General features: G+C 52.1%; 4 protein-coding genes across 4 annotated transcripts; all 4 read right to left on the bottom strand.

The window, feature by feature from the left end:
- Positions 1-305: 305 nt before the first annotated feature.
- On the bottom strand, positions 306-1,035 carry M438DRAFT_347398 (uncharacterized protein). The gene is made up of 3 exons (XM_029905893.1): positions 896-1,035; positions 459-821; positions 306-404 (listed from the first exon to the last, which is right to left on the bottom strand). The coding sequence occupies exons 1-2, from the start codon at positions 963-965 to the stop codon at positions 460-462; spliced, it is 432 nt and encodes a 143-aa protein (XP_029758310.1). The 5' UTR covers positions 966-1,035; the 3' UTR covers positions 306-404; position 459.
- Positions 1,036-2,021: 986 nt separating this feature from the next.
- On the bottom strand, positions 2,022-5,124 carry M438DRAFT_347399 (root hair defective 3 GTP-binding protein). Its single transcript, XM_029905894.1, has 4 exons — positions 4,426-5,124; positions 2,619-4,363; positions 2,332-2,560; positions 2,022-2,271 (listed from the first exon to the last, which is right to left on the bottom strand). The coding sequence occupies exons 1-4, from the start codon at positions 5,055-5,057 to the stop codon at positions 2,202-2,204; spliced, it is 2,676 nt and encodes an 891-aa protein (XP_029758311.1). The 5' UTR covers positions 5,058-5,124; the 3' UTR covers positions 2,022-2,201.
- Positions 5,125-6,146: 1,022 nt separating this feature from the next.
- On the bottom strand, positions 6,147-8,900 carry M438DRAFT_278260 (ARM repeat-containing protein; the record flags this gene model as incomplete). Its single annotated transcript, XM_029900990.1, has 4 exons — positions 6,147-6,424; positions 6,474-7,377; positions 7,442-8,542; positions 8,613-8,900. 4 exons carry the CDS (start codon positions 8,898-8,900, stop codon positions 6,147-6,149), a joined length of 2,571 nt encoding a protein of 856 aa, XP_029758312.1.
- A 588-nt stretch (positions 8,901-9,488) lies between these two features.
- Positions 9,489-12,316, bottom strand: M438DRAFT_337177 (uncharacterized protein; the record flags this gene model as incomplete). Its single annotated transcript, XM_029903965.1, has 5 exons — positions 9,489-10,073; positions 10,128-10,726; positions 10,774-10,857; positions 10,907-12,124; positions 12,244-12,316. The coding sequence occupies 5 exons, from the start codon at positions 12,314-12,316 to the stop codon at positions 9,489-9,491; spliced, it is 2,559 nt and encodes an 852-aa protein (XP_029758313.1).
- Positions 12,317-12,379: the final 63 nt, after the last annotated feature.

Consider the following 12,379-nt stretch of genomic DNA (forward strand, 5'->3'; position numbering starts at 1 on the left):
TCCAAAGAGAGCAGCAGATTCACGCTTGAGTCTTCAATCGAATTTGAGCTCTCACTGGACATTTGTCTAGTTCTGAAAAGCATCTTGCATTTTGATGTGGTGCTAGACAGCTGTGGTGGGTTGTTGAGATGCTCTGCTTTGGTGTATCAAGTCATCTATGCTAAGGGTATAACCCTGTCTCGATTACTTGTGCCTACATTATAATATTCTACAGATGTGACGAGTGTATCTAGCCTATTTGGAGCCTATCGATGGGCTTTAATGTTATATAGAGCACGTAGAAGAACATATAGGGATATTTCATAGACGGTGGTACAAGGAAATTGATTTTGGTGGTAGTATTACAATAATGTGAGCTGTCGCTGCGACAAGCCCCGGGTCTTTCCCTATTTATACATGGCTCACTGCTTGACTGCATTAGTATCGAGACGGTAGAAGCAGCAAAGACGTATACTTACACTAGGCCTTGGCTGCGCGAGGGGCAGTGGCTCTAGGAGCCCTCTTGGTAGCAGCAGGAGCAGCACCAATCTTCTTGGCTCTACCCTTACGGCCAGCAGGACCTCCCTTGTTGCCAGAAGCAGGACCAGCCTTCTTCTTAACAGGCTTGCGGACAGGGGGTCTGCAAAGCACGCAAGGGCATTGAGCGAGCGTGCGGCCACCCAGGCGCATGATGTGCACGACGTGCACCAAGAACGTGCGCACCGAGGAGTAATGACCGCCGCTGGGATGGCCAAAGATCTCACGGATGGGGCGGCCATCACTCCTCGGATGGCTGAACTGGCAGTAGTCGTAGGGGAGATCCCAGAACATGACCGGGCCGCCTAATGCGCGTGTATGTCAGTCCCATGTATCGATGGTATGCGCAATAGGGTTAGGAGGGGGGTGGTGAACTAACCGAGATCGTGGACGTAACCGGGGACGCGGTTGAACTCGGCACTTAGGAGTGCGAGGGGAGAGGGGTCCATCGTATAGATGATGGTAGGGTGGAGGAGGGGCCATGTATAGACCGTGCCATCGCTCCAGCCGGGTGGGAGTGCGTAGAGATTGATGTGGATGGTGGCCATGGTTGTATATAGCTCGTCGGTTATGCTCGAGTCAAGGATCTGCAGCTAACGCAATGAGGAAATGCGCTAACGCGATGTGGGAGTGAGGGAGCGCCAAGCCCAGAGCGCATGATTCATGAAACGCCGGAATCTTCTAACGCTTGAATCTCGTCCAGAATTACATGACATGAACAAAGCCTAACACTGCTGTACAGTAGTACACGCTTCTTGTTCGCTTTACATGTATAATACTCAATATAATGGCTTAGAGCTATCGAGGTTGTTAACTATAGTATGTCGCTGTATTGCTATTACCCAGTAGGAGAGAGCGACTGTCAGTGGACCATCTCATCAGTCTAGAAAGCATCGTGCCTTTTGATGGGCATACTGTGAGCCTGCAACCGGTAGCAGAGAGGAGAAGAGCTTGACCAAGAATAGGGATATCATTCTCTCACGGAAAGGTTCAGTAAAATAAAACCATCTTGCATTTTGACATGCATGCTCTGAGCCGGCGACCGGTAGCAGATATAAGAGAGACGGATACCAATCAGGAACATGGACACAAGTCTCTCACTGGACTATCTCATCAATCAGAAAATCATCTTGCATTTTGACATGTACAGAGAACCAGCGATTGGAACAAAGGAATAGGAAACAGTTTGATCAGGGAGGCACGCCCGGCATGGGGCTCTCAATGGACATCTCTGTGTTTCTGAATACCATTGTGTATTTTGATGTGCATACTGTGAACCAGCGACTGATAGAGGAGATGGGGGAGAGTTTCTTGCTCAGGGGTATTGGCGCGAGGCTCTCACTGGACATTTCAGCAGAACTGGATTTGATTGTGCATTTTGATGTGCATACTATGAACAAGCGACAGGTCCAAGAGATAGGCTGTGTGTGACGACAAGCCTTGCGCGCAGATCATGGGGATGCCGGCTCTCACTGGCCAACAATTTCAAATCGAAAAACTTTTTGCATTTTGACAAGCTATTATAAACCAACGTCACGAGAAGGAGATGCAGTTCTCGGAAGAGGATTGATGTATTCTATACACAATCCAGAGAGGAGACATAGGTGGTTACTGCTTTCATTTACGCTACACAACAAGGCTGGGGTAGTAGGCTGTCCAACAATAATTCAAAGAAGCAAGATGGATCAAATGTCTTCATCTTCATCGGCACCCGTGGATGTGGTCTTCTTGCCGTCGCTATCGAGCGTGTCCATTCTGTTGACCTTGAAGTCAGCATATGCTCGTTAAAATTGTGGTTGAAGACGAATGTCTTACCTGTACTTTTCACGCTCGGAAGGTTTGCTGCCAGACATGGCCATGGCTTGACGACCTGTATCTGAAGTCTCGAGGAACTCGCGTAGACGCTCCTTGAACACTTCGAGGCCTTGTGCGCTGGCGGCGTTGGTCATGCGAATGATCGGACCCCAGAGGTTGAGTGTGTAGGTAACGTATCCACCAATACCGAGGAGGATCAAGAAGACAAAGTAGAGAGGGTTGCGGAGGACTGTGATTATGTCAGTGTCAAAGACCAATTTCGAGCGGAAGGGTGGAAGGGAACATACCAGCGACAATCTCGTTCCAGCCCAGTGCAAGCAATAGACCATAGAAATAGAGAGGCACTTGGGTGACACCACCAATGGCGCTGCGCTTCGCTTCAACGTAAACACCATCGGCAGTCTTCTTGAAGCGTACGCTGAGATCCTGCTTCTTTGCATCGCTGAGGACGGTCATCTCCTCGTCGATTGTCTTTCCATCTTCCTCGTCTACACCACCGATGGGATGTAGATCCTCTTCGTCGGCGGCAGACAACTCAGCGGGCGTTTGGCCAATCCATTCTTCGAGCGGAGGCAGAGACTTGGTCTCGTAAAGCTTGAATTTGGAAAGCAGAGGAATGAGCTCGAGCGTACTTTCCCGCGCACGAGTGTAAATACCCTCGATATCGTCAGAGGGACGCCAGATACGGGGTACACCTTCCTCGTCGTAGCGGAACTTGTCTTCGAAGTTTTCTCTGAGCTTAAGAAGCAGGTTGCCCTCCATGACTTCCTCATCAATCTTGGCTCTCAAAACACCCCAAGACTTGCGACGCAGACGCCAAAGTCCGACCTCGACTTCTTCGGGACTAGCATCGAAGCCCTTTGCGCGCTCTGTGAAGCGTGTTTCTGCGTGCTTGACGGTCTCGGTAAAAACGAGCCAGATACGATCCCAGAGATCTTTCTCGATGGAGCCTCTTTCGCCAGTTTCAGGTGCACCAGAGCCACCACGTCCAGAACCAAGCTTGTTAAACTGTACACCGATTGACTCGCCGAGATGAGAACGGACCCAGCGCTCGACACGAGAGGCAAGGCGGCGCATCTCATCCTTGCGCAGGCGACCACTGGCTTCGTCGAGGTCTTTGCGGTACAAATCAAGCTCTTGCTGGTAGTTGCTCCAAGAAGCACCTTCAATCAATAGTCCGGATGCTTCCTGCTCGTACTTCTCGAGAGCCTTTTGCTTCTCGGCATGGACGATCTTCTGGAAGTCGTAGTGGCTACCCTTCTTTTGACCAGACTTCACAGCGGTAGAAACAGCTTCAGTGAACTGTTGTACACCAGTCTTGTGAGCGGCAGACAATTGTCCCTGGAACAGAGACTTCAGTCTGGCATCAACGTTGGTCTCGAGCTCGGCGCTCTTGCGTTTATAGACGCCTTGGTGATATCTGCTTGCCTCGCTCGTGAAGTCCTGGAGAACCTTTGCGCGGGCTACATTCATAGCCTTTCCGAGACCTGCCAGAACACTTGGTGCACCAGACTTTGCAGCGTCTGCTTGCTTGGACTCGAGAGGAGTAATGACTTCATCAAAAGCAACAAGAACCTCGCGAGCAATTTCGTCGCAACGGAACTGGGCCAAGAGCTCTTGCTGAGTAGGGAGATCGAGGTCTTTGTTGCTGTCGATCTGTTCCCAGATATTTCCAGCGTACATGGAGAAGCCATCGGCGGGGATCCTGCGGTGATACTCGGGCAGCAGGATAGGCTCGGCCTGCTCGTCAGAGAAGGGATTTGTCCTAGAAGTCTTTTGACCTTCACGGAAGCGCGAGCCTAGCTTGGCAACGGACTCGACGAATTGTTCGGGTTGCAGGATCTTGTGGGGCAGAGCGGTAAAGGCGAAGTCGAAGTAGTCTTCGATCTTGGAGTTCTCAAGACCAGGTGGTTTGGAGAGGGTGGACCAGATGCGGGTCAGATCGGCGAGAAGGGTTTGACGCAGGTTGGAAAGAGGAGTGGTGCCAATGTGGTCGCGGATGACGAAGAAGAGTAGCGAGCGAGGAGTCGAGCTGTTTTGGAAGAGTGTTAGAAAGTTGAGTGTTAAGATAGGGGGCAGGGGAAGGCTTCGTACTTGTTGTCCTTGAGGAATAGCTGCAGGTTGACCTCGAAGACAGTCTTGAGCAGGCCCATGTTCGCACCCTGGTACAGACCGACTTGGTGTTCCCAGATGTTCACAATCAGGACCTCGCTGGTGGCCAGGGCGAACAAGGCACTCTTGCGCTCAAAGTCCTGGTCCTCTCCACGTTCGCGACCATCGGTACCCTCGACGTCCATGACCAGGATGTTGTCTGCCATCTTGATAGCACCTCCTTCGGCCTGGGCGCGCTTGTTCTTGCTCATCCAGATTCCCTTTGTCGTCTGGCGACGTTCCGACTCGGACATGACTCCAAAGTGTGTTCCGAACAGGTGGTTGAGCAGAGTGCTCTTTCCCGTACTCTGGCTACCAAAGACGGAGATGAGGTGGTAGTTGAAGCCCTGGCGCAAGACATGTTCGACGTCGAGGTATGCTGGTAGGTTGGCGTTGAATGTTTTGTTCTCGTCAATAACTTGGATGCCGTGTTCGAACGACTGCTTGTCGCCGTCGTCGCCAACACTGGCAAAGTGGCCGTTAGCCGCTGTCATGATTACTGGTGCCGAGGGCGAGTGCACAGGAGAGTAAGGACGTCGTCGGTCACCAGCGATTATAGGAGTGAGCGAAGCCATCGTCTGCAATGATTGGCTCGCGCTTAAACATGCAACATGCGTGACCGCTGATGATGGCTACGGCAGTGGCTGCTTTGTTTTGGTTAAGCTCGTCTGGATACCGAGCGGCAACGTCTTGTTATTCAGCGCATGCCAAGAGCCACCTTTCAAGTCTACTGTCACGGAACACATCAACCACTGCTCATCAAAGAAGCGAGGGCATTCGAGAGCTGCTTGTGTGTAGTCTGAATAGTCACGACTCCATGCGCAGGTTCCGTATTCCAGATTCCCATGGCAATTCCTATCTAAACCATGGTCTCTATGTTGGATAAATCTGTATGTCAGTAAGAGGACACATCTGCTCGATATCAAGTCCCAGCTCCTGGGGTGGCTGAGTTTCTGACATCATATACACATCTTGTTTTCGATTCCATCAACATCATGAACGTGACGAGGACGGGGCAGGTATTGTGTGTCAATCAAGTCTTTTCGTTTCTATATCGATGCTACCTTTCAGCCTGAGCTGTGCACTTCATCACATTACGCCTCCTTGCTTGCTCGATAAAACCCATGAATGCTTCTTTTCCTCCTCCCATTACATCCCCTGCGCATAAAAAACATCTGAAAAAAGAAAGTAAACGAAAAGTGTCAAGTGAAAAAATCTCTCCCTCCTGTTTTGTCGCCTGTTTTCGTTTTGTTTCTGGTGCTGACATGTTGATGTTATCGAAAAATGCAAGAGCTTTTCGATCCATCCAAAAGGCTTGCGCCAAAAGCGAGCTTTCCTCCTTTTTCTTTGATAGACGGCGAAGAACTTCGACATGACAGATGCCTGTGAGAACGATCGTGTAAATGAAAAGATGCTAACATGCTGGAGCTAGACAGTGATGCCACAGCCACATTCATTGTCAGACGCGCAATAATATTCTGAATTTATGCAGCCAGCTTGAGTGTCGTGCCAGCAATCCTCGTGCAACCAGACGAGTTGCACTTGAGACCATAGGTGGTGAGACATGGAGTATGATGTGTAGATATCTGTTGTACACCCGGCACAAACATGGTCGACAAAACCACAAGATTGGCGAGCGTTGGAATATCTTGAAGCGTCACACTCTAGCGGTAGGCTCCACCGTAAGGGAAACTACGGGCACCGCCGTAGGGGCGCTCGCCGTAGTTGCCATTGTTGCGGCCCATGGGGATGCCAGTAGGGGGACCAGGACGAGTGGCGACGGCAGGGTTGCAGCACAGCATGGCAACGCGAGAGCCGTACTTGGAGCCGCGAAGAGAGACCATGTGCTTGCGGATGTGAGTAGCGACAACCTCACGACGCTGAGGGTCGGCGTGGGTGAGGATGTACTGGATCAAGTAGTTACCAAACTGGTCACCAGCGACTGGCTTTTGTTAGTGTCTAGTATGATGGAGAAGTGGATCAGTACTTACTGTCGATGAGAGGCATGCGAGGGCGGTCAGCATGAGCCTCGCAGACACGGTCAAGGTAGCGGTCAAGGAAGTCGGTGCCGCCAATCTTGAGGCACTTCTCGACGACCTTGCTGGCGAACTGGTCCATGCTGTACTCGGTGGCAAAGCGAAGAACGTGGTCAATGGCGTGGTTGCGGTCGGGAGTGGCGCCGTGCTCGCAGATGTGCTGGATGCACCAGTTGCCGAACTGACCGTGAGCGATAACGTCGATGCTGGCGAGAACTTCATTGATGCAAGGGCGCTTGTCATCCTCAAGGCAGTTCTCGAAGATGTTCTGAACGACCAGACTGCCAGTCTCGCCGAGAGCAACCTCGTGCCACATGCCGCGGAGAGCCTCATTGACGTACTTCATGATCTGGGGAGGAGTGTCGCTCCAGCGGAGCTCAAAGAGCTTCTGCCAGACGTGGCAGGCGTAGCGGTGAACGACGGTCTCGGGGATGCGACGGAGAAGCTCGTGGACCATGATGGCCTTGTACTCCTCAGGAACGCTGTCGAAAGCCTTCTGGACAACGTGGCAGCCAAAGGGATCCATGCTCAGGTTGAGGGTGTTGCCGCGGATAGCACGAGCGATGGCGATGATCTGCTCAGGGTTGCCGTGCTCAAAGCAGCGCTGGACCAAGAAGTTGCCGAAGCGGTTGATCATGAGAGGGTAAGCCTGCTCGATGATGGCCTGGACGATCTCATACTTCTGCTCCTGAGTGCCAACCTTGAGCTTCTGCTGCAAGAAGATGGAAGCCTGCTGGTCGTTGCTCTGGACGATCTTGTCGACGATGTACTTCCAGTTGCAGCTCATGTTGCGGTCAAGGAGACGGCGGTAGTTCATGGGCTCAGCGTTGGTGAGGTAGCTGCCGGGCTCAGACAGAGACTGAAAACAATTAGTGGATGCGCGTTTCAAAAGTGGGATGAAATGAAGTGATGGAAAAACTTACTTGGTTGTTGTTGCTCCATCCAGGACCGCCGTAGCTGGCCTGGAACTCGGCGGCGGTGGGGGACAATCTGGTGCCGTTGGATCTGGGACCGAAAGACATGTTCATCATGGCCTGGTCAGACATGTGTTGAGGCATTCCGGGGATGTTGGACATGTTGTGCATGTTTTGCATTGACTGGAAAGAAAGAGGTGTCAAGGGAGGAGTGAGGCCGGTCTGATCGGCGGCGTTGATGTTGGGGCTGAATTGACCCCAAGGCGCAAGGTGACTGCCGAAAGCCGAGTGAGGACGGCTTTGACCGCCGCGCATCGACAAATCAGCGGAAGAAGGCTCACTGAAGTAAGTTCCCATTGCAGATGTGTCAATGCGGAGCGAAGGTGGGCAACCACGAGTGTTAGGGCCGACGGGGAACATGTTGGCATTGTTGACCTCAAGGCGAGCGCCAGACATAACACGAGGATCAACGAGAGGCCAGTTGGCGGTGTTGTTGGGTGCTTGGCCGATAACACCAGGACCGCCAGGACCACCAGGGCCGAAAGCAGGACCCGAGCCCCAGATGCCGCGGGCAGCAGGAGGTGCCATCTGGTTAGCATTGACGTTGGGGTTGGAGTTGATAGGTGGGAGGACTGCATCAGTTGACTGAACCCAGTTGTCAACACGGGCAGCAACTCCCTGAGGGCGAAGGTCGCGGATGTGGTCAAAGTCAGAGTCGAACTGGGAGCCCATGGCCTGCTCCAGTGTGTGCTTTGTGATACGAGACTGAGACAACTCTTGGTCCATGCGAGCAATCTGAGTCTGGGCTGTCTCAAGCTCCTTCTTGAGACGCAACATCTCAGCCAGGTCAGCCTGCGAGATGTCGTTGATCTGAGAGTCGGTGCGAGGAGTGGCGGCATGAGGGTTGGTCAGAGCACCAGAGCCGGACGAGGCGGGAGAATCACCACCACGCTGACCGTAAAGGGCGGTGTTCTGCTTGTTGAGAAGGATCTGCTGCTCGGAGAGCTTGGCCAACAGTTCGTCAAGATGCAGGTTGCGAGCAGGAGGGGGCTGAGAGATGCCAAGGCTACTGGGAGGAGGCATCGACATGATAGGCATGTTGGTTTGACCCTGTTGACGGAGAGACGAGTCAGTATGCCACGACACTGCTGACACGTTCGACGTGTTGGAGTAGACTTACCTTGTAGGAAGAGTTGCGAGTAGAGGGAGGAGGGGGAGGCAGCTGGTTGACGAAGCGAGAGGTGGTCAGAGGGACAGTGTCCGAGATGGCCGAGTTGGTGTCGCGCTTGACTCCCTGCTGGCGGAAGGTTAAGTTGAATGGATGGTACATGGTTGAAGTGTCAAAACCTACAGCACCACCAGACATGTGAGTATTTTCGTCTTCGAATGCGTCCTCGTCGTGGAGGAAGAAGTTGAGAGGTGCCTTCTTGCGAGGAGTAGGTGATCCGTCAAGACTCAAAGAAGCCATGATGGTTCCAGCAGATGGTGGAAGTTGGAAGGAGAATTGAGGATGAAAGGTGGATGGAAGGTGGGAGGGAGATGGTGTCTGATCCAGAGATGGATGGAAGGAGAAGGTGTAGGATCAAGAGATCGTCGGGCGAGAATGGTGCAAGATGCAAAGATCGTTAGCAGGAGAGGCGATGAGGCTTACTTTGGAGGGATGTAGTAGTAAGTACAGACCAAGAAACGGGCGCAGACAGAAGGACGTCGGCTCGGCGTTTTCAATTAGAGATGGTCCAATGACAACTAGGATGAAGGAGCGACGAAGGTTGGTTCAAAAGAGAGCGCACGATACTGGCATTCAAAAAGAAGTTGACCAAGTTGCTGTGTGGGAAGTGGTGGTGGGAAAAGGTGGAGGATGCCTTCCCAAAGTGCGACCAACTTCACCGAAGGGACGTGCACACGTGCCACCTCGCGACAGCGACCCTGTTCAGAGCCATACAGCACGGCTAAAGTGACGGCGGCAGGCATTGGGATTTGGTCAACGGAAATACCGAGGTTAAAGCCGCCTTGGTCCTGCGATATTCTTTGCCTCGCCTGCTATACCTCCACTACCTCATGTAAAGTAGGAGTTTTCTGTCGCGTTCCAGAGATGATCAAAGGACCCCATTGCCAGAACACCGCCCGCACCTTGCCAGAGCATTCTTCTGTCTGCTACAACAAAGTCTGGCTGTCCGACTCCTGGAAGCATGGGCACAAGGCGAGCTGCTACGTCCAAGCCCGCTGCATCAAAGCCCCATACCACAAGCTCCACAGCTCCTGCCGGAAGCGGCCTCAAGAATATAGCACCAAGACCTGCTGAGCCAGGGTAGCTCTTCTGGCCGTCTGCTGTACGTATGTTGATGCCACCGGAAGAGTCCACATCTAGAGCGAAATGCCTGAGGTGACCAGTAGGTGGGTTGCTAGAGACAACAACACTGATCATGTTGCTATATGGCTTTGAGGACCCAGTTCCAGATTCCAGGACTTCTGTGTCGGCACCAAGGTATTGACAAAGGTTTCGAGATATCTGGACAGCGATATGCCGGGCCTGCTCAGAATGGCTGACAATCTGCAGAGTATTTCCAGTACGAAACAAAGCATCCATGGCGCCCAACTGATTTGTATCTCGCAATGCCGGCGACTGGTCCTTTGGAAGAACCTTGTACTTGTCAACATCGTCAATCACTAGACGTCTCCTCGCGTGTACACATACCTTCCAGATACCTCCTGGAGCCAGCCACAAGTCATTGTCCTCGGCTTGGAGGGCAAAGTCAATCCTCTGGCCATCGACGACAACATCATGCGTTCGAGGATAGATACTGGGCAAACGGAAGCTCAATACGTTCGAAGTCCGAAGGGAGCACGTCGAGGAAGAAAAAGAGACATGGACCTTTCCAAGCTGGCCTGGACGACGCAAATGAAGGATCTCTACTCCGAACTTTGGACCCGAGTCTGCCGGGTTAGCAACAGCCAGCGCGAATGCTTCAGGGGCACGCAAAGGTTGTGCGAAGCCGTTCAGTTGTTGCTCAAAGAACTGTCTCAAGGACTCTGTAGTCATGATGCCGTCGAACCAGTGGTTCTTTCCTGGAAGCTCCACATACGTTGAGTCTGCACCTGATTGCTTTAGCAGTTGACTCATCAGGCGCGAATGAAAGGCTGGAACGTTGTCGTCGATGCTCCCATGTTGTTGCAAGATTGAGATCCCCTTTGCGTTCTCTAATAACAGTTCATGACGGTAACTGCTCAAAGATGTGTCAAGAAGGGCACGAACGGAAGGCGGCATCGGTCGCCACAAGTCGTAAGGCACATAGTCTTGGACGTGTTAGCTCGAAATGACGTGAAGGTACGCTGCAGCTTACTTTGAATTGAAGAGTAACCAGATACGGGCGCGGCTGCGAGCACGTTGTCGGGTCGATGCGTTAACGCATACCACGTCCCTTGCCCTGAGGCCGCTCAGCTTTCACATTCGGCCGATCGTTATGGGGGACTCACCTCCATTGGAATGACCGCTGACGAGCCAGCGTTCTATGTTCACCCCTGGTCCGGTCCATCGAATGCTCTCGATCCATCCAGGTATTGCTCTGACTGCCGCTTCCACGTCTGCGAATCCCCAAACATGCCAATCATCTCCTGACCAAGGAGTTGATCCAGTAGGGAACAAAGCCCAAGCACAAAGACCAGGCAGAGGATCTAGAGCATGCCTCACGATGTCATTGTCTGCTTCTACTCCAGCGCCGTGTAGCTGCAGCAGAATTGGAAGCGAGCCCTCAGAATCCAGTGGACAAGACATGTTCAATGGTGGGGGTCTTAGAATTGCGTATGAAACCATTCCTCCAGGATGATGCGAGGTCACCTTGAACGGCTCATGCATTTCTCGCTGCGTGAAGTGGTGATGAACATGCAGCACAGAAGCCTGTGGGCGATACTCACCAATTATTCTGTACTCAATGTCGATACCTAGATATGGACTGCAGTCTATCTCGCAAGAGATAGCCAAAGACACAGGTCTTGTCTGTCCAGAAACAACCCGGAAGTCATCTGGCTTGAGCAGCCATAGAAAGTACGAGCTGTCGTTGGAAGTGACCGTTGAGACTTCGATGTCTTGGACATGGTCATTACGGACTTGAACGGAACCAAGCATGCTTGCCAATCTTCCGTTGACCATGTCCGGCATGATAGTCTGATCAACAGCCACATGGAGATCTTGAGTAGAGGGTTGCGCCTCAAGGTGGATGTCGATATGCGGAGAACCTACGCCACCCATTACTCGCACATCGCGGACAAGTCGTAAGTCGATTGTGTGGTTTCCTGGCTCCAGATGCAACACAAGAGGAACCCTTCGAAGTGCATAGTAGTCACCACCAAAATAGTGTACCCCATCAACGTAGAACTCCAGCAAGTTATCTGTTGACAGCGTCAAGGTCTGGGACTGATCTCCATTGACGAGGAGAGAACCTCGAGCCCACCCCTGATATTGGAGAGCCGCCCATCCGTATATACGCTGGAGAAACTCCAAGTCAATATCAGGAAAGGCTACGGAAAGACCAATTTGAGCAGCGAGAGCATCACAAGATGATTGCTGGGCCTCGATGCTAGACCAGGAGACAGTGGCATTTGGAGCCAGAGAGCTAGGAAACTTTGCATCTCTATCGAAGTTTAGAGAGCGAAAGCCACCATAAGATTCAAGCGGGTCGGCACCCCATGTTGCTTCTACGTTGTGGTATCAGTGTTTGATGCATCCAGTGATGGTGGATGCATCATGCCTCGTGTGCCGATTTGAAATGGACCTAGGACTTTCCATGATACAGAAAACTCGAGAGGACATGCACCTGGTTGCACATGTGCAGAAATAGATTTCTGAGTGCCCTGAAGGGCGTTTACGAACAAGGTAGCAAACTTCATGTCTATAACATAGGCCGTTGACAAAAAGGGAGCGTTTGATTTGAACGATTGAACAGGCTGAAG

The sequence above is a fragment of the Aureobasidium pullulans genome, assembly GCF_000721785.1.
Source record: "Aureobasidium pullulans EXF-150 unplaced genomic scaffold scaffold_15, whole genome shotgun sequence".
Taxonomy (NCBI): domain Eukaryota; kingdom Fungi; phylum Ascomycota; class Dothideomycetes; order Dothideales; family Saccotheciaceae; genus Aureobasidium; species Aureobasidium pullulans.